This window comes from Ovis aries, chromosome 13, assembly GCF_016772045.2.
Source record: "Ovis aries strain OAR_USU_Benz2616 breed Rambouillet chromosome 13, ARS-UI_Ramb_v3.0, whole genome shotgun sequence".
Lineage (NCBI taxonomy): Eukaryota > Metazoa > Chordata > Mammalia > Artiodactyla > Bovidae > Ovis > Ovis aries.
The window spans coordinates 73,392,310-73,414,311 of NC_056066.1; the positions used below are offsets into that span (position 1 = coordinate 73,392,310).

Genomic DNA, 22,002 nt, shown 5'->3' on the forward strand with positions numbered 1-22,002 from the left:
GAGCCCTGTCTGCTTGGCACTTCTTTCTTTTGAGTTGAGTCCTCACGGCCAGTTATTCTCAGCTATTACCACATAGGATGTTTTTTTTTTTTTATCTCAGCCACATGGTGAGCCAAAGAACAGAGTCCAGACCATGGGTTCCATGAATTTGGTAGTGGCAGTGAGAACAGGAGTAAGAAATAATTTAAATATAGGTAGCTTAGAACAGAAGAGCAGAAACAGATCCTAAGACCTGTGAACAGTGTATTGACAACATCAGGCTCTAGGAAGGGCTGTCTTGAGGTCATGTCGACTGGGCTTCACTGACAGTGCAGGCAACAAATGGCCTGTGTCTTGAATTCCTAGAAGCTGTGTCTCCCTCCATAAGCTTTTCTGGCCCCGTGTCAGCCAGAAGAGTGCTGGGCTTTCAGAATGGAAAGGGGCCTCAAAGGGCGCATGTTCCAGTCCTGCTGTGTCTCCAACAAGAGACATCATCTGGCATTTTCTTGCCTGCTTTAAAAAAAATATATTTTTTTCTCGATTCTGTGGGCTTTTTCCTTGATTTTTTAACTTTTATTTATTTGGCTGTGCTGGGTATTAGTTGCCGCATGTGGGAGCTGGTTGGTTCTCTGACCAGTGATTGAACCCATGCCCCCTGCATTGGGAGCGTGGAGTCTTAACCGCTGGACCACCAGGAAAGTCCCTTCGTGACCACCTCTGGTCATTTCTGAGAAGAGAGGATTCCATAGCTGGGAAATATACATACTGTTGCTTTAAAAGGTCTGCCTGAAGATACTGTGTTTTTTGATTTCAGCCAAAATTTGTCCTCAGGTGACTCCTACCCACGTGTTTATTTTGGTTATTCCTCACAAAACCTTTCCAAGAGGTTAGTTGGGATTATCTGGATTTTCCATTTTACAGATGGAGAAAGCCAGTCAGTCTGGGTCTCTGTCCCCTGCTGACTGTAACCTCAGACAAAGTATGTCATTCTGCAAGCCTCAGATTATCTATACAATTGGGTGAGCAGTCACAGCTGTAAGATTTAGTGACAATCAAATGAGATAATACACAAAAGGTGCTTGATACAGTGACCAGCTAAGAATAATATTTTTAAAATACTGGCTTATATAATTGTAATTATTACTATAATCATCATAAACCAGTTTCCTTATATCCTACCCTCTCACCAAGGCAACCAGGGTGGGTGGGGTGGTGGGGACTTCTGTTTATCCTTCCATTCTGTCATCCTTTATATTTTCTTGATTTACCAGAAACTGCACTGTTAGTATTTAAGAAGATAGGATTAGTGTGATTAATGTAACAGTGATTCTGGCCCCTGGAGGTTTCCCTTCTTCCACAGGCGGAATCTGCCTTGTTGGGAGAACTGGAATTCAGTTCATCCTGTATCCTTGCCATCCAGATTTCTTAGTCTGTGGTCTTTTTGGTTTAATTCCAGGTAAATCTGTGGTATTTTTTTTTCCCCACCTGGAAATCTTGATTTTGTATACGTTTTTAGATTTTTTTGACAGAAAGGTTTAGATTTAAAAATTTATGGAATCTGTAGTCCAGCTTGCTTTTCATTCCCGGTAGTTTTGTTTCCTCTTTTTTCTTGATTAAACTTGTCAGCAGTCTTCTGTGTGTGTGTGTGTGTGTTGTGTGTGTGTGTGGTTTTTTTTTTTTTTCTTTTAGTCATTTGGAAGAATCAGCTTTTGGTTTGGGAGATCCTTGTCATTGAGCTTTAGCTTTTGAATTCATAATTTTATATTACCCGTATCTACTTTCTGTGGTTTTTCCTGGGCTTTTTATTCTCTAACTGGATAATTAAATGTAACAATTTTAAATCATCTCTGTAATCTATCCATGTGAGGTATAAAATTCCCTTTAAGTGTTACATGAACCACCTTCCACAGTTGGGTTTTTTTTTTTTTTTGGCCACTCTGTGTAGCATGTGGGATCTTAGTTCCCCACTCAGCGACTGAACCCATGCTGTCTGCATTGGAAATGCAGAGTCTTAACCACTGGACTGCCAAGGAAGTCCCCCACAATTCTCTTTGTATGTATTTAGTTTTTTGCTTTATAAGATCAGGTTTATGGAGGCTATACCATAAAACTGGCTTATTAGTGTGCAGTTTGCAGAGTTGTGACAGATGTATCCAGTGGTGTAAACACAGCCATCATCAGGACATAGAGCACTTCCATCGCCTCCCAGAGTTTCCCTTCTGCCCTGTCTTTCGTCCTGGTAGTTTCATCTTTTCTGTAATGCTCTCTGGATGGGGTCATTCAGTGCATAGTCTTCTGTGTTGGGTTCTTTGGCTGAGCGTTCCTCTTTTTGATTCACCCATGTGGTTGCACGTCCCTGGAGTCTCTCCTTTGGGCCACTGAGTAGCTTTCAGTTGTCTGGCTAAACCACAGATTGTTTTTCTGTTCATCATTAGTACAGTTTTCAGTGGGAGCAAGTGAGAGTATTTTAGTCCTTCATTTGGGCTATAAATAAACATACCAGGCTCTTCTGGATTTGAAATTGTCTGGGTATTTTTCCCATGAAAATTTTTCTTTGGGGTTTGGCACTGTGGACATTTTTCCGTTTGTGGGCAGGCATGTGCTCATGTTGTCCTCTGTGGTGCCCTTCCTCCTGGTAGTAGCCTAGGTCCAGTCAGGAGACAAGAGCCACATAGTAGGTTTAACAGGGGAGGTTTAATACCAGGAGTCATTCATCTAAAACACAGTACAAGTGAACTTATCTACAAAACAGAAATAGACTTATAGAAAACAAACTTATGGTTACCAGGGGACCAAGAGGGGAGGGATAAATTGGGAGACTGGGATTGGCACATAGACACTCCTGTACATAAAATAGAAAACTAGTGAGGACCTACTGTAGAGCATAGGGAACTTGACTCAATACACTGTAATGACCTATATGGGAAAAGAATCTAAAAAAGAGTGGCTGTATGTATACATGTGTGTGTGTGTGTGTGTGTGTGTGTGTGTATATATATATATAACTGATTCACTTTGCCATACACCTGAAACTAACACAGCACTGTATTAGTAAATCAATTATACTCCAATACAAATTAAGAACAAATACAGAGAGTTACTACCTATGATAAATGAGGAACCGCAAGGTGTAAGAAAACTCTCTATGGTTCACTAGGGCTGAGGGAGTGTCACCAAGGAAGGCCAAACTACCAGGGGTTCAGACCTCAGTAGAGAAGGCAGGGTTCAGCCCATGGCATAGCAGAGGAGTTTGCTGGTTTAGCTAGACCCAAGCTGGCGCACGAGCTCTGGGAAAACCATAGATGGCCCTCCGGAGTGCAGGCAAGGAGCAAGCAAGAGGCAGCCAGTGCCGTGGATGTGCACTCCAGGTCTGGGTACCAGTGGGACCACAAGACCTTCAGAGCCAGTGGAGGCGCTGGTATCCATGTTGACAAAGACTGCCAAAAAATTATGGCCAGGCTGAGGCTGCAAGATAACACAGGAACCAGGTCCTGGGCTGTGAGTGGGCCACACTCCACTAACTGACCTCCTGTCCACACAGCCTGTCCCAGTGCTGGGCATTCAGCGGAGCCACCTTCTGCTTGCACTGTCCCTCCAGCCTCTTCTGAGAAAGCTTAACATCACATATGCTTGAAAGGAGAAGTGCTTTAAGAGCGTTTGTTTATGGCAGAGAAGGGTGCTTTTGGAGCTGAGAGGCAGTAAATTGGTAACTGATAACACTCTCCCTGTTCTTTTTCAAAGAAATACTATCAAGTCAAAAGCAGTACTAACCATGTACTTGTGCTATTAACAGTCAGATATTTCACCAGGGGAATAAAGTTTAAGAAAATGAGGGCGTAAAAAGACTCCGTTTATAGACACGTATCAACATCATCTGAATCATGAAACAGACTTCCCCATGCCATATTAGCGTATATTACATAGTGAGTGAAAGTCGCTCGGTTTCTGACTCTTTGCGATCCCATGGACTATACAGTCCGTGGAATTCTCCAGTCCAGAATACTGGAGTGGGTAGCCTTTCCCTTCTCCAGGGGATCTTCCCAACCCAGGGATTGTAGCCAGGTCTCCTGCATTGCAGACAGATTCTTTATCAGCTGAGCCACAAGGGAAGCATATTAGCGTGTACATCATAGTATTAGCAGCATTCTTCCCGCTCCGTCATTAATGATTCCAAACTTTATGCCAGATCCCAGGTTGGAGATAGTTTCTTTCTTCATGCTGCTTGCTCATTATAGAAAATATTTGGGACACAAATTTTAGAGAACAGTTTTACACCAGAGGAGTTAAGTGGTTTTTAACTCTGAGCTTGGATGAGCTTACTGCTAAGAATATGGTGATCGCTATTTCTGAACCAAAAAACTAGGACACATGGTCTTTACAAAGAGTGCTTTCTGGTTTCTGAAGTTATACACATTTGAAAAGTATTACCGTGGCATGAATTAAATCACATTTGATTATCCATAACGATTAAACATTGGTGGAAAAGAATAAAGGACTGTCTCAAAGCATCTAGGACACATACATATTAATACTTTTATTTTTCTGATTTAGTTTTCTAAAAAAAGATGACTTTGAAAAAAAAAGTCTTAAATCAGAAAAAGAAAAGAAAATGGCAAAAATCCCTGTTTAGCAGTTTTGTGGTTTGGCAGAATAAAAAAGTATTTTACACACACACAGACACACCCCTATCTATCTAGACCTAATTTTTTTCTTTTTGACTAGAATTTTGCAAGGAATTTAGGTCCCAAAACTTGATGGCCATTGCAGAAAGATGCTGACATGCCTTGCAGGTAGAACGTAACTGCTTTTGTTGCAGAGTCCTTTTATTCAAGGATATTGAGAGAGTATTTCCTTGTGGGTGGGCTTCCCTGGTGGCTCAGATGGTAAAGCATCTGCCTGCAATGTGGGAGACCCGGATTCGATCCCTGGGTCGGGAAGATCCCCTAGAAAAGGAAATGGCAACCTACTCCAGTACTGTTGCCTGGAAAATTCCATGGACGGAGGACCCTGGCGGGCTACAGTCCATAGGGTTGCAAATAGTCAGACTTCACTTTCTTTCTTTGCTTGTGGGTATTTGGGTTATAAATCTCTGATCCTCCATTACAGGGGAGCACCCAGCAGTAAGACTCATAGAGGTTTCCAAAAATTGAGTGCTGTTCACTTACAAGTTTTACCACTTTGAGAAAGCCCACGCTGAAAAAACTCAGGCCTGCAAAGTAGCTTACTCAGAGAGCTTTTACTTTCCTTCTTTACCAGTTTTCTGTAAACATTGTTATTTTAGTGTATTTAGATTGGGTCTTATTTATCTCTGAAGATACCTTTGGAGACTATGAAATAAAGTGACATTAATTTATATTTCAGTCTTCAGAGTTTGCTTTAGGATTCTTTGAGCTTCTCTTATTTGGCAAGATAAGAGAGAAAAATAGCCTGGACTTTTTGGTACCTTGGAAATTTCCAGCCCCAAAAAGTGTCCAAAGGTACAACCGATAGGGATTCTTGTGTGACTAGCTGCTCCTTTCCTGAATTATTCAGCTCCATTAAAACAGCAGCTGCTTGGTGCAGTGGTGCTTTAGGTTTTCATATCCTCTGAAAGATTAATATCCTCACAAGAATGATGATATTGTTGATGTCTCCCTTTAGTGCTTTCAAATATCAGGGGCATCGTATTCAGCTCTGTTCCCATACTCTTCTCCTTTAGGCACCAACAATTATTTTATAACATTTCATTATTCTAGAAGGCTATATGTTTGCTAACTTCCTGAAAGTTTTCCTTTTATAGTTTGGCTTCCTTCAGTGTGCAATCTATAAACCAATTTAGAGCCACTTAAAAAAATTTATTTAGTTTAATTGGAGGATGATTACTTTACAGTATTGTAATGGTTTCTGCCATACATGAGTATGAATCGGCCATGGGTATACATGTGTCCCCTCTATCCTGTGACCCCCTCCCACCTCCCTCCCCGCCCTATCCTACCAGATTGTCACAGAGCACCAGCTTTGGGTGCCCTACGTCATGCATCAAATTTGCATCAAGCTCGCATTGGTTATCTGTTTTACATATGGTAATGTATATGTCTCAGTCCCCTCTGAAAGTAGAATTTTTCTTAAAAGAGCAGTGGTTAGCAGTCAAGACCAGCGTGGATTTTTCTGTCCATTTTCTCTTGTAACTTTACTGCAATCATGAGTGGATAAGCTATTTGTTTTGATTTCGGCCTGCATTTATCAGTCTGGAGTAACTGACATAACCTTATTTAACACTCTTACATTATACTCAGGCTTATTTATTGATTCCACATTTTCAAAGCTTCTGCAAAGCCCAGTGTCTTACTAGTAATTGCTGGAACCCAGTAAAAAGTCAGTATCATTTTCATGCAAAAGCTTCAAGATTGAAGGATCTGTTTCTTTATTAAATATTCATTGAGAACTCTCTTATGCTGTCCTGACTCTCTGAAAATAGATGTAGTTCCCACTCTTAAACAACTCCCACTTTTAGTAAAAGAAAAAGGGAATTGGAGAGAGACACGAGTGGGGGGTTGAGCTGGGCTGCAAGGTTGAATGGGCATTCCCTAAACCGAAGACAGAATTCTGTTCTGCAGAAGCCTGGAGGCATGAAAAACTATGGTACTTAAAGGAATTTTCAGTAGCTATTAGTGATACTGATACAGGAACTTACACAGCCCTTCATTTACTCAACCTAATTTTATTAGCTCCCTGTGCCTCAGGTGTGATAGTGACTGGAAATAAGATTTGCATTTCATTTTTTTAAAGTTCTACGATTCAGTTAGTGCCCCTTCTGTGCACAATAGATGTATAAAAAGACAAAGTCTTTCTCTCAGAGACACTGACCACAGGGATTCTTCCTTCTCTTAACTGGAGTACATGTTGTCTTGATACAGACTGGGCTTGGCTTTGCTCTCAGCCAAGCAAGGGTTCATGTCCTAACCTGATCACTTACATTTATTGGTTCTGGGGTCAGGGGAGAAATTCCTGTATCTCCCTCAGTCTCAGTTTCCACCTCTGTAAAATGGATGCTTATCCCATGGGCTTGTCTGAGGCTCCCATGAGGTGATACACGTAAAGGGCTGAGCACATAAGCACTCGGTTCACAGCAGCTCTCGTTAGCAGTCATTGGGCACTTGCTCGGTGATGCCTCATATTGTAGCTTGGTTCTGTGACTTACCTGCCTTGTTTATTTCTGCTTCTTGTGTGAAGGGACCCTGCCATATACTTTCTGTCCCGTATACACCCTTCCTTGGTCATATCCCTCTATCACCTGCATTCCTGCCCAGTCCAAGCCAAGCACAAGTGTCTGACACAGAGCTGGTACTCATTGCACCTTTATAAAGTTATAATGTTAAATATTAGCAATGCAGTACATCTTGAGATCCATTATTCTTTTATATTTGGGGTATGAAATTTCTTTTTGGGGTTTTGCTGTGAAAAGCCCCATTTATAAAGTCCGGGGGAAATCTGGGTTTGGTCAAAACCTGACTACTTTTGGCCAACAACTATTATAAAACTCACAGAACCAAACCAAACCAACAAGAAGCAGGTGCACTGTGATTTTCAGAGTAAGCTGTGAAAGTTCATGCCAGAACAGAGTTGGAATAAATTCTAAGCATGTGAAAGTACTACTTCAAAATTCCATTTTGTCATGGAAGTTTAAGGAAGACTTTGAGAAAATCACAAATAACTAAGAGAATGCAAGTACTATATACTATAGTAAAACCCCATTATTTAAAGAAACATTGTCTTTTTATTTTGTTATTGTTTAGTCTCTAAGTCATATCCAACTCTTTGCCACCCCATGGACTGAAGCCCGCCAGACTTCTCGGTCCATGGAATTCTCCAGGCAAGAATACTGGAGTGGGTTGCCAGTTCCTTCTCCAGGGGAATCTTCTTGATCCAGGGATCAAGCCTGGATCTCCTGTATTGCAGGCAGATTTTGTACCACTGAGCCACCTGGAAAGCCCACCTTTTGTTTGTACCATTTGTCAAATTAATCCTTCACTCGCACACACACAGATTGATACTGAGCCCTCTCTGAGTGGGAGGCTCTTTGGATGCAATCTGCGGGTTATCTGAGGCCAATCTTCTGACCCCTGTCAAAGCTCTTGTCATTGTCTCACCATCCCTGCATGGAGCCAGATTTGTTTGTCTCACCCAGGCTCAAAGCCTGCATTTCATTCCAGTCATCTTAGTAAATACTTTACAGACTTGCAGTCATGTCTTCTTTGGTTAGAATTCTGGTAACAGTTCCATGTATTGATTCGAAGGCATCATAAACTCAGAATGGGATTGCAGAAATAATTTACTGGTAACAGTTTTGCCACTTTTCTTCCTTATTGGAGAGGCATGAGGAAGATTTTATAAGGTGGAAGCGTGATTTGGCATGACAGTAATTTGAATCAGAGGCAGTCACTTAAAATTCTCACAAGGCTTTAAGGAGCAAGATCTTTTGAAATGGAATGGCCCAGTGCTTGCTTAATCCACACAAGCTGTCATTTACTTGTCAGCATCCTTGCTTTTCTGCATCACTATCTTCTCACCTGCTGAGAGGTGATGCATCATCTAGGAATCTTATCTTACTAAAGTCCCCAGTCTCCAGTCTTGAATCCACCCCTAGATGGAGACAAGGTCACATCAAGAAAGGCTACCTATCTTTGGTGGATCTAAATCAGTGTCTTCAATGCCTTTTGCCTGATGTTTATGTGTTTTCTCTGTTGCACTTTGGCTAACCATCTAGGGGAGGGTGTTAAAGACATGGAGTAGGGACTTCCCTCGCAGTTCAGTGGCTGAGACTCTGCACTCCCATTGTAGGAGGCCTGGGTTCCATCCCCTGTTGCAGAACTAGATCCCACATGCCGCAATGATTGAAGACCCACATTTCACAAATAAGACCCAGCACAATCCAATAAATAAATAAATTTTGGAGTGGCATCCTGATAGCTTCCTCCAACTTTTAGCCTCTGTCGAGCTTCCTTGTCATCTTGCACATTCCAAAGGTGTGTTCTTTCACGGTTCTTGGCCACAGTAGAACATCACCCATGCCAGGACATCAGCCTGACTCACCTGTCCTGAAAAGATGATGTGCTTGAGTTTCTTTTTTAGGGACATATTGTGACACCATTCTCGCGATAGATTTCTAAGGTGAGAGTTTCTGGTAGCCACAGAGGAGGACCTAGAGATAGGTCCACACCCTGTACCTTGGGTTGTGTGTTCACTATGGGCCTCATTGCAGAGGCAGGAAGGAACTCTGCCGTACATGCTGATATGCTTAGTTTAGCCTGACTCTGCTGATTCCAGTGACTCTGCTCATTGTCATTGTAATCTCTGTGACTTGTCGCGTGTGATGACACACCAGCCGGATCTTCTCGGTTGTTCTTGAGGCCACTTGTGCAACTGACGTTGACACAGTGCCATTCAGAATCTCAGAGTTGCTAAGGCCATTTGAGAAGAAGTCACTTCCCGTCAGCCTCATGGATACATCGTGATGCTTGGAAGCTGAGGACTTGGCTGTCCTCTGGCTCCGAAGAAACAAGCCAGGTCCATCTGATTTGGGGTTTCTCCCACAGAGTTTGGGCTTCCCAGGTGGTGCTAGTGGTAAAGAGCCTGTTTGCCAGTGCTGGAGACACAAGAGACCCGGGTTCCATCCCTGGGTCAGGAAGATCCTGGGAGGAGGGCATGGCAACCCACTCTAGTATTCTTGCCTGGAGAATCCCTTGGACAGAGGAGCCTAGCGGGCTGCAGTCCATTAGGGTCACAAAGAGTCGAGCAGGACTGAAGCGACTTCACACGCACGCATGCATGCACCGAGCTCACTGGAGATGCGTCTGTGAGTGGGGTGTGTGTCCTGTGCCACACTGAGCTCACCAAGCTCAGTTCTTAGAACAGCAGCCACTCTTTCTTTTACTAACCTATTTGGTCCATTTTTTTTTAAAGATTTAAGGTGGCAGCTCCCACTTGCCCTCTTTTCTTTCCGTGTGCACCAGACACTATGCTCTGTACTTGACCAGCCCCTCTAAGCCTCACAGCTGCCCTCGGGAAAATCCTGTTGTCCTCCTTTGAAAAAGACAGGTGAAGCACGTAGCAGAGACTTGTCCAGGGCCATCCAGCTCGCAAGGGCGCAGCTCCCGTGGAACCAGGGCCACCTGACTCAAAGCCACTGCTCTTCCCCTAAACCCACCCACTCCTCCAGCAGCTGTTCTGGATGAGATGGTCAGAGAAGGCTTGCTCGAGTTCTCTGGAGGAGTTCACCCCTGAGCTGAGGCCTAAAGGATAAGGAAGAGCTGGGGACAAGCCATCCATGCAGAAGGATCATTAGCTGCATAGCCTTTGAGGCCAGAAAAGTATATCTGACAATCTAAAATAAAGCTTAGCTAGAGGGTCCTGGGCAGCAGCAGGTAAGGAAGTTGGAGGGGACGATGGGCCAGAGGTGTAGGGCCATTGTAGACCCTGGTGAATTGTTGGATTTTTTTCCTAAGTGCAGTAGGCAACATAAGGGCAGCTCATTTCTGTATTTTTATTTGTGGCTAGGAGATGTTGCGGAGAAGGCAATGGCACCCCACTCCAGTACTCTGCCTGGAAAATCCCATGGACAGAGGAGCCTGGTAGGCTGCAGTCCATGGGGTTGCTAAGAGTTGGGCATGACTGAGCGACTTCACTTTCACTTTTCACTTTCACGCATTGGAGAAGGAAATGGCAACCCACTCCAGTGTTCTTGCCTGGAGAATCCCAGGGATGGGGGAGCCTGGTGGGCTGCCGTCTATGGGGTCGCACAGAGTTGGACCTGACTAAAGTGACTTAGCAGCAGCAGCAGCAGCAGGAGATGTTGGTGGCCTGAATTGAAGGGTTGAAGGCAGAGATGAAAAGAATGGTTGGATTTGAGTCTTAACGAGTATTTCAGAGATCGGAGGATTGGATGTGCACAGAGAGGTGGTGACAGAAAGAGGAGAATCAGGGATGATTTTGAGCATCTGGGAGGATGGGGGCACCATTCCTGAGACAGGGAAGACTGGGGAGGAAGGAGAAGAGGTTTGGAGGTGAGGGAAGGGTAGGTCTCAAGACTTTTGGTCTGGATGTGTTGAGGGGCTGAGATAGCTGGCAGGATCTGATTGGGGTGTGTGAGTCTGGAGTTCAGAGGAGAATTCTGGTCTAAAGGTAGAATTGTGGGGGTTGCAGGGTAGAGAGGAGATGCTAAACGGTGACCCTCCCTTTAGCTAGTGAAAACCCCTCAAGCTGCCTGTGTGGTCAGTGTGAGCATTTACTCTCCGAGGATGCTGGCTGCCGCAGAACTTTTACTTCAGGAAATCCATTTGAAATTTATTTATGCCACCCAGGACCACGACGGTGAAATGCTATACTCGGAGCCATAAAGCCATTCTCTTGAGCTCATTTTCAGAAAAATCCGTATCTGGATGGTGTGACTGGCTGGGCGTGTTCTAATAGGTCAGGTGTAAGTTTAAGCTCCCAGGGACTTAGAGCAATCTGAAGCTGGCTGAGATAAAGTCAGGGTGTTTGTTGTTGCCCAAAGATTAGAATCAAGGGCAAAAGATCCCCAAAGACATTGGAAACCTAGAAGCCTCGACCAGACACAGACACAGACACACACACACACAGACACACACAGACACACAGACACACACACACAGACACACAGACACACAGACACACACACACACACCAATGACTGTGAGAATTTCACTGGCAGGAAAATGAGAAGGAAGATGTAGGATCGGGCTTATCCCACTTGACGGCTTATAAGAAACACCTGAAGAGCATCTTTAGCGTCTGAAGCCCTGCCCCTCCCCTCCCAGGGAGCCTGATGAAGTAGCTCTGACTAGGGACACAGGAGTCTGCATTTTCAACAAGTGATTCTGATGCAGGTGACCCATGGGTTGTACTTTGAGAAACAATGAATTTCAAAAGACCTTTAAGATCATCTAGGCAGCCCTTTCTTACAGGCAGGGAAACTGAGGCCTAGAGGGAGGAGGGGCTCCCTAAAGTGGCAGGACAAGCTGGCAAGCCAGTGCAGTTCCAGCAACTTTCTTTCTTTTCTTTTTCATTTATTTTTAAAAGAATACTTGTTTGTTTTTATTTATTTATTTGGCTGCTCTGGGTCTTAGTTACTGTATGAGAAATCTTCATAGTTTCAGCACGTGGGATCTAGTTCCCTGACCAGGAGTTGAATCCGAGCCTCCTGCATTGGGAGCTCAGTCTTAGCCCCTGGACCACCAGGGAAGTCCTGCCACTGAGTTTTTATCTGAATGGATGGACCAGAAGTAAGCCTCCCACCCCAATTCCCAACTCCCCTCTCTTCACTGTATGTTTTTCTTTTATTTTTTGTATCACCTTCTAATCTGAGTCATTTACTGATTTATTGTGTTACTTGCTGTATGTCTGTCTCACTTTACTAAAATGTAAATTTCACAAGGGCAACGATTTGGGGAGTTTTTGTTTTTCTTTTCACTGAAGTGTCCTCTGTGCCTTGGACAGTGCCTAGGCCATAGTAGGTATTCAGTGAATGTTTGATAAATGGATGGATGAAAACTATTTTATTAAACTATAAAGACTTGTTTTAACAGGCATTGTGGGAAAGCCCCAGCCCTTAGGCACTGTTAACGCAAAATAGAGTAGTATAGTTTCATTTTCACTCGTTTGACTGGTTTGGATCAGAGATTGTAGGAACAGCTTATTGATAAGAGATTTGTTATTGTTTAGTCACCAAGTCATGAGGGGGGGTTAGAGAGGTTCTAATAATATTGTTAATAATATTAACAGCAACAAAAATCACAGTTATTAATAACATTGATAGCTACCATTTGTGACATGCTAAGATGACTCACCCTTATGGCAGAAAGTGAAGAGGAGCTAAAAAGCCTCTTGATGAAAGTGAAAGAGGAGAGTGAAAAAGTTGGCTTAAAGCTCAACATTCAGAAAACGAAGATCATGGCATCTGATCCCATCACTTCATGGGAAATAGATGGGGAAACAGTGGGAACAGTGTCAGACTTTATTTTGGGGGGCTCCAAAATCACTGCAGATGGTGACTGCAGCCAGGAAATTAAAAGACGCTTACTCCTTGGAAGAAAAGTTATGACCAACCTAGATAGTATATTCAAAAGCAGAGATATTACTTTGCTGACTAAGGTCCGTCTAGTCAAGGCTATGGTTTTTCCTGTGGTCATGTATGGATGTGAGAGTTGGACTGTGAAGAAGGCTGAGTGCCGAAGAATTGATGCTTTTGAACTTTGGTGCTGGAGAAGACTTTAGAGTCCCTTGGACTGCAAGGAGATGCAACCAGTCCATTCTGAAGGAGATCAGCCCTGGGATTTCTTTGGAAGGAATGATGCTAAAGCTGAAGCTCCAGTACTTTGGCCACCTCATGCGAAGAGTTGGCTCATTGGAAAAGACTCTGATACTGGGAGGGATTGGGGGCAGGAGGAGAAGGGGACGACCGAGGATGAGATGGCTGGATGGCATCACCAACTCGATGGACGTGAGTTTGAGTGAACTCCAGGAGTTGGTGATGGACAGGGAGGCCTGGCGTGCTGCAATTCATGGGGTCGCAGAGAGTTGGACACGACGGAGCAACTGAACTGAACTGAACTATCCACCAGATACACGCGACAAGGAAGTCCTGCACTGTGAGCGCCACACCTATTATGAACTCATCTAATTCTCATTTCAGCCCAAGGGTGGAGGAACTGGTATTGTCTGTTTTCCAGAGGAGAAAAGTGAGGCTCAAAGAGGTCAAGTTATTTGTCCAAGGCGACACAGCCAGCGCAGTTAGGATCTGTCCTGAGCTGTTAGTAACATCCAGTTTTAGGTTTGAGGTGTCCTATCTTTGGAGAAGGGCTCCAAAAAAAAAGCTAAAGACTAGGCAAGCATCGCTTTCTGGGGTGTCCCTGGGCCAAGAATACCAACCTCCGAGATGGTATAAAGCCACACAGGCTGGAAGCAAGATGGAGTTTTTCAGCGCGACTTTCCAGCATTCCCCCACCCTCTCGAGTCTTTTCATTCTCACTTCACAAAGAACCTTTCGTCTTGAACTGTGCGGCTTTTCTCACGTCTCAGTCCGCCTCCCTGAAGCGGGCCAAGGGACATTCCTGTGGTGACTGGTCATTAAGCCATTTCTGCCGAGGCCGCTGGAGCGCTTCCCACTCCACCCTCTAAAGGGAGAGGGGACAGAAAGAGGTTCCTTCACCCACCTTTCGACCCCCCTCCCCTGCTGAGGCCTCAGGAAGGGGCCGGGAAAGCCGATGAGTCTATAAATCTCCTGTGACGCTTGAGTGAACCTTTTTTTCCTGAAGCACGGCGCCTGTCAGCTGGCCGTGAGCTCACAGAATCTCACCACCTGCTGTGGAGAATGTTGGCACTCCTTCCCGCGCCTGCGCGCCTGGCCTGGCCTCGCTCTGATGCAGTGGACACTCCACACAGATGCCACGGCCACGAGGGCACGTGCCCGGCAGCTGCAGACCCAGGTGGGAGGTGGTGCCCCCCGGCCGTGGCCAGGAGCGTGTGTTGTCACACGCACTGCCATCTTGAAGCACACGGGGCTCCGGGCGCTGTGCCAGCAACCCGGCAACCCCGGTCTCATTTAATTCTTACAATAAACGGGGTGAGGCCCTGTGGTCCCACTTCCGTAGGTGAGGAAGCCCCGAGAGACTGGTCACTGGCTGGAGTCCCGCAGCATCTGCACAAGGCGGAACCATGTTTCCGACAGAGGTTGAGTGGGTTCTCAAGCCCGTGCTCTGCCAATCTGCCTTCTTCCAGTGCTGCTTAAGAGGGGACTCTGGGTTTGAATCTTGACTCTGCCACTTCTTTTCTTTTTTTTCCAAAGATTTTTTTGATGTGGACCATTTTTTTTTTTTTAAGCCTTTATTGAAGTTGTTCTACTATTGCTTCCATTCTTATGTTTTGGTTTTTTAGTTGAGAAACATGGGATTCTAGCTCCCCCAACCAGGGATCGAACCCACACCCTACTACCTTGGAAGGCAAAGTCCCAACCCCTGGACGACCAGGAAAGTCCCTTGACTTTGCCACTTCTTGCCCATGAGACATTGGGCAGGTCATGAGCCACCCTCTTCCTTGGCTTGTTCATCTGTAATGTAGGGATAATACACTGAAATCACAGAATTGTCATGAGGATTGAATTAATGGATGTATAATATTAATATACATCAAGCACTCAAGTGTCTGGTACGTGGAGAGCACTGGGGAAACGTTCACCTTTGTTATTAATGTAGATATTAGGTCCTCTTTTTTTTCTCTCTCTGCCTGATGGAAGCTTCATCTTAGAAGTTTCAGGGCTTCTCCAACTACCCCCCACCCCCCGCCCACACTCAGGGTTTGTGTCTGTATTCCTGAAACACAAGTGCTTACTTAGAGTGGTGCCCCCAGTAGATGCCAGCGATGACCAGTGTGCTATTGCCAAGACAGTGTGTGGAGGCGGGATGGTGGGGAGAGCAGCTGTCCTGGTGCAGCATCCAGGAGACATGGCCACCGTGCACACAGCCATCTTCCGGGTAGGATGAGAGCTAGGAGGGAGCCGTTCTGCTGATTATATACCAAGGTACTGTTCTAGTAGTGCCCTAACCATGAATCCAGTGTAATTAACTTACAAGAGAGAGGGGAGGTGAAAGTCTCATTCATTAGGTTCCTGGTCAAGGAACAGTAAATCAGAGATTAGCACTTAGAACCCTTTCCGAGGGGGATTTCCCTGGTATTCCCATGTTCAAAGCCAAGGGTGCTGGTCAGTCCCTGGTCAGGGAACTAAGATCCCACAAGCCAAGTGGCGCAGTCCCCCCACCCCCCAAAAAAAGAGAAGACCTCTTCCTAGGATAGGTTGTTTCCAGAAGCCACTGGCCCGGGCCTTGTTGTGACTGTGCTGTCTGCCTCTGTTGTAGCTGAAGAGCTGGACGGTGGAAGACCTTCAGAAGAGGCTCCTGGCCCTGGACCCCATGATGGAGCAGGAGATTGAGGAGATCCGGCAGAAGTACCAGTCGAAGCGGCAGCCCATCCTGGACGCCATTGAGGCCAAGAAGCGGCGGCAGCAGAACTTCTGAGGGCGGCCCAGCCCCAGGCCGCCAGTGAACTCCGGCTCACTCGCCCCTCCAGCTCGCCTCCCTCATCTCTCCAGAGCCCCCTCTGCGAACTCAGGAACCAAGAAGGTGCACCAGCAGCCAAGGCTGCAGAGCCAGTCAGCACGCCACCCCGCCGTGTGTATTTGAAGTGGACAGGTATATATCATTTCCCAGGACTCATGCGGGCGCTTTGAACCTCAGACTTTCCCACCCCAGAACCAGAGACTCCTCGTCGAGTGAGAGCTGGGAAAGTGTCACGTGGTCTCTTTGTTTTTCTTCTCCCAGTAGCTTTCAGTGGTTCTTTCTGGAAGACTTTTTTAAAAAATATATATAAATATGCACATATATATATAAATTATAACTAGATTCCCCACGTGGTGTGGTGGCATCTCTGTACAGGTACAGTTTTAAAACAGTTGCCTCTTTTCTGTAAGATGACGGTACTATGGAACACGAGGGCAGAGGACACCAGGAGGCTTCGAGGCCCTCCACACCCTGGAGCCGGCCTCACCCTCTGGCTGGGCTGTGCTGAACAGATGAGGTCGGGGTCAGTTCCTTCGCCACGCTTTCAGCCTTACGCGGGCCACCCCTGGCTTCCAGAGCTATTAGTGATGTCCTGGGAAGGACAATTTGCATTGGCTTTCTGAGTCCCAGGAGAAGCCTGGCACCCTCCTTGCGAGCTTGGCCTTTGCAGTTTCAACACCTTTCATCCACCTCCACTCTCCCAGCTGCCTAGAGTCACAGCACAGACACTGCCCAGTGCCTTAAGAGGAGACGTGATCCAAGCGAGGGCACAGGCCTACCCGGAACTCCCTGCAAAGTGGGGCTGCATTCAGTCTGCAAAAGGGGAAAAGGCTTTCCAAGTTCTCGTCATTCACGTGAAGGTGACACCCGTGGCATTTTGCTCCATGTTCCTTACAGACGGGTAGGGGGCGTTGCTTTTGTGACCACATTCAAACATGTGACTCTTTTCTTTTTTCATTTTTCTGCTTGGGGTCTGGAAAGGGTTAATGAATATCAGACCAAGATTTGTCCTCCAGGAGACTCAACCAAGATGTGTAGGATGCCAAAGCTGGAAGGGACCGTGTAGATATCATCTGGCCTGATGGCAGCCCAGAGCAGGGAAGTGACATGGCCCAAATCATGAAGCAAATGAAAGAAAGCACTGGGACTGGATGGTGGGGCCCTTCGCTCCTGCTTCACTGGGCTAAGCAGCCCCTTCTCTGAAGGAAGACGCTCACGTCCATCTTGGTAAGGTTCCAGGGAACCCTGCTAATGGGAACTTGCCTGCCTTTGTCTCTTCAGTAGGCGACTGGCTGTGAAGAGATTCCCACAGGGAGCCAAGATCATTCCGTTTCAGCCATCCCACAAGTTCTACGGCATCTGCCAGGTAGCACACGAGCATCACACAGGTAGACGCAGAGCCTAAAGCAGGTCATAGGGTTTTGCAACAGACAGCACTGAGCCATCCCTCTGCAGCTTTGGCCCTTAGTCACATGGCCGAGAGCAGACAGTTGGGAAAGGCAACTGCCTTTTTATTTTTCAGAACGTCTTCCCCTCAGATAGGGGAGCCGTGACTGGGTTGCACCTAAGGATACTGTAATTTGACTCCATTGTTGCTCTTGCTGCCCAAACCTGGGAATCAGTGGAGAGTCAGGGATGTTCCTCTTCTGTGGCCAGATTCTGTTCTTTGCAGTGACAGCAAGTTATTGAAAAGGCAAGGGGCCATTGCTTGTCTGCAGGGCTTGGCCAGTTATGCAGCTACTTGGCAGATACAGAGAACAGAGGGCAATTTGAGGATCCTGCTATAATAATAAAGGGCAGCTAGCAATCAGGACCACTTACTCTGTGCCAGGCACTGAGCTAGGTAGGTAGGCTCTTTATGTCAGCTCCAACCTCCCCAATAACTCTGTGAATTAAGTATTTTATCTCCATTTCATAGAGGATGAAGCAAGTTCAGAGAGAAAAAAAGTTCTTTCCGTAGGTGGTACACCTAGTAAGTGATAGAATCAGGATTCATAGCATCACCAAGTGGGACCAGTATTTACAGGGAATAGGAAAACCACAAGTCTTTTTAAAAATGTTATTTTATTCACATATAGTTGATTTACAGTGTTTTGTTGGTTCTGCTGTTAGTGAAGTGACTCAGTTACACATGCTTTTTCATACTCTTTCCCACTGTATTTTATCGCAGGATATTGAATATAGTTCCCTGTGCTATACAGTGAGACCTTGTTGTTTATCCAACCAGCCTTCTTAAAAATGAAGTGACTGCTTTTCTTGCACAGACTAAAAAAACCCAGGCTGGCATTTTGGGGTTGGGAAACCACTGAATCAGTCAAGTCTGACAGTCAAGTGAGTTAAAAAACCAAGTATGGAGCATGAATTTCCCTATATCATCTGCTGTGCTAATTAACAGTCCTGCCTCAGTTTCCCTCTCTCCCTCCCTCCCCCTCTCTTTCTTGTTTTTTTAAAGGATTTTGCACTTGGCCAGACAGGAAAGGAATGCCCATTTTCTCCCTTCCTAAGCTAGATCCAAGTAACAGAAGGTTCAGTTTTTCCCCATAAATATTCTCGGGTGATGAGTCTTGATCTGAAGTTTATTTTGTTTCAGCTCCTTGTGTGCGTCCACCATGCTGGTCCAAAAAGCGCATCGCTCTCCAGCTGAGCTAGACAGAGCCCTTTGGCCAGAAGTCAGTTTATTTTGGATGAGACAGATTTTCTGACAAGGTGTGTTTGTTTTCTTATGCCAGGAAGGCAGAGAAGTCAATCCTAGCCATTTTTTCCTTGGATACTAAATTCATGATAGGTCGCTGGCTTCCTGTAGAGCCCTGAGCTTCAATCGTTTGTGACTCCAGCTTCCACGGAACTCTGGGCCTCTCGCTTGTTCTCCTCTGATAAACAATGACCCAGACCTAACTGTGTCTTTTAAAAATCTCAGATCCTCCAGGAATATCTTCATTGCTTCCTCATCAGTAAATTTTGCAGCAAATTTCTATTTTTATTTTTTGTTGTCTGTTCTCCCAGCCACCAGCTGATAGACAGATAGATGGACTGGTGGATAAATGTTTGGTGTGATGGATAAATAGATAGATATAGACAGAACCAATACTCTGAAGCAACTTAAGAACTATGGCCTTGATTCCTTGAAGCTGTAGGTTCTGACCTAGGAAACATTTACCTAGCACCTGCTGCCAGCAATTTATTATACCATTTCAAACTCAATAGCACTTACTGGTATCAGGAATGAGAGAGGTGACACCAGTATAGACCCCATAGATACTAAAAGGCTAGTAACAATTTTATGAACAACTTAAATAAAACAGACAAATTCCTTGAAAGATACAAAGTACCAAATCTCACTTAAGAAGAAGGAGATAGTCTGAACAGCCCCACATCTACTAAAACTTTGTATCTCTGAGAGATACAGGTGTCTTTGTCCTCGTTTTATGGAAAAGGAAACTGAGGCTCCGAGAGGTAAAGTCTGTTGCTCAAGGTCGGGTAACTGGAATACAGCAGAGCCAGAGCTCATATCCAGGTCTTTTCTTCCAGTGCCCTTTCTAGCATACCATGTTGCCTCTAAAGACTGCAGCTCCTTTTTTTTACCTGAAAATTGTTCCTGCCCAGTGCACATCCTATCATCCCATCCTTTCTTAAGCACTGTGTCTGTCTTTTCATCAGGATTATAGTCATTGTATTTGGAATTGATGTACTTTTTTGTGTTTGAGGGGGGAAAGAAAAACTCTTCCACCAGCTTGCACTCGGACCAACTTGGAAAAAAAAAAAAACTTAAATGCTGTTGCAGACGTACAACTTAAAAATGTGAAGTTTGTAGCTTTAACTTTTTGTAACAAAAACTAATAACACTGGCTTAAGTGCTGACTTGAAATGCTATTTTATAAAGTTTGGATGTAAATAATCAATTGAGGTCAGCAGTTTGTATATGTATGAGACATAGCTTCCTCCATTGCCCTTTTTTTTTTCTTAAATTGAGATGCTTCCTATGTGCTTTTATGTTAGAATTGTTCTCCCTCCTTCCTCCACTTTGTCACCTTTGTTTTAAATAAACTGTCCTTTGGACCAGAGACTGTTCTCTTTTTAAAAACAGCATCCTCCATCTGCAGCCTGGATGATGGTATTGTGAACCACTGACTCTGTGTGTGTTTGTTCTAGAATCCAGTGCCAGGGGAGAGGCAGGTGGCGTAGGGAGTAAATTTTTGTTGGACACCTGCTACGTGCCAGGTACGGAGCTAGTTGTCAGGGGTTCAAAGATGGAACCAGACACAGCTCTGGCAGGCCACTCGGGGAGTCAGTCCAGCCCACGAGCACACAACATCGACAATCTTATGGCAGAAGGAAGTACACGGCCTGCAGACACAGGAGGAAGGAGCAACAGTCAGTTCTTCTGGGATGTCCAAGGAAGCTTTTCTGGAGGAGGTAATAACATCCTGAACTCACTAATACAAAATGAAAAAGAGGGGATTTCCCAGGTGATCCAGAGGTTAAGACTCCATGCTTCCATTGCAGGGGGCATGAGTGATTCCTAGTCGGGGAACTAAGATCCTACATGCCCCAGAGCAACTAAGCAACTTCTCTCTAGTTAGAAAAGCCTGTGCACCTCGACTAAGAGCCCACGTGCTGCAACTAAGACTTGATGCAGCCAAAATAAAATAAAAGATAAAGCAGAGTAATAAGGTTGAGAGCAGTGTGTGTGTGGCGATGGGGGAAATACAGCTCTACACAGAGGGATCTGTGCCTGCCCCAGAAAAGATGACTTTTGAAATGAATAACAAGAAGCCAGCCAGGTGGAAGGCATGGACGATACCCATTCCAACCTGAAGGAACAACAAGAACTAAGGCCCTGAGGCAAGAACAAAAGCTTGACTTGCTAGAAGGACAGTCACTGTTCCTGGAACAGAGTGTTTGAAGGAGTAGGTGAGGTGAGTAGGTGGTGAGGTCAGAGGGGTGAGACAGGGGCATGCAGGGCCATGTGGTCTATGGGATGGGGTTTGGATGTTTATTCCTGATAAGACGGAGGCCATCAGAGGGTCACTATCCAGCCTCATGCACGTGTATGGGGTAGCTACTCTTTATCCCTCAGCATTTGTCTCAGCCAGCATCCTGCTTTGATGAATGATGTAACTGAGGCCCCAGATTCGACCACATTGATTCTGAACTCAAATTCGGGTTTCTTGACCCCAGCTGGGGCCTCAAGTAGAAGAATGAGCCTGACTTGTGATCTCTGGACATGCAGCTACTTCCTTTCCTAGGTGCCCCCTGTGCAGAGTTGCTTTACTAAGGAGAACACGAGCTCTGAAGGGGATTGCTGAGCTCTCTTTCCTGAGTATATTTTGAGGGTTAATATGTTACAGTATCAGGCATTTTCACATGTATTATCTCACTTGATATTAATACTCTTGAGTTGTAGGAGTTTATTAGATCAAGACAAGTGAACAGCTCAGAGAGGCAAAAAAAAATCCAACTAAGATCACACAAAGAAAAAATCCAGCTAAGATCAATGCAAACAAATAGAGGAAAACAACAGAATGGGAAAGACTAGAGATCTCTTCAAGAAAATTAGAGATACCAAGGGAACATTTCATGCAATGATGGGCTCGATAAAGGACAGAAATGCTATGGACCTAACAGAAGCAGAAGATATTAAGAAGAGGTGGCAAGAATACACAGAAGAACTGTGCAAAAAAGATCTTCACAACCCAGATAATCACGATGGTGTGATCACTCACCTAGAGCCAGACATCCTGGAATGTGAAGTCAAGTGGGCCTTAGAAAGCATCACTACGAACAAAGCTAGTGGAGGTGATGGAATTCCAGTTGAGCTATTTCAAATCCTGAGAGATGATGCTGTGAAAGTGCTGCACTCAATATGCCAGCACATTTGGAAAACTCAGCAATCGCCACAGGACTGGAAAAGGTC

General features: G+C 45.2%; 1 protein-coding gene across 4 annotated transcripts in view; it reads left to right on the forward strand.

Annotated features, from left to right (window-relative positions):
• STK4 (serine/threonine kinase 4) overlaps positions 1 to 22,002 on the forward strand; it is a 128,668-nt gene that overhangs the window by 75,604 nt on the left and 31,062 nt on the right. For 3 of the 4 annotated variants that reach the window (XM_060397050.1, XM_060397051.1, XM_004014591.5), the window contains one exon: positions 15,888 to 20,149. The exons of the other annotated variant lie outside the window; for it this stretch is intronic. In XM_060397050.1, the coding sequence (XP_060253033.1) occupies positions 15,888 to 16,046 (159 nt within the window). In that variant the 3' untranslated portion in view covers positions 16,047 to 20,149. Of the gene's footprint in view, positions 1 to 15,887; positions 20,150 to 22,002 lie in introns of those variants that run through there. 4 annotated transcript variants of the gene reach the window in all.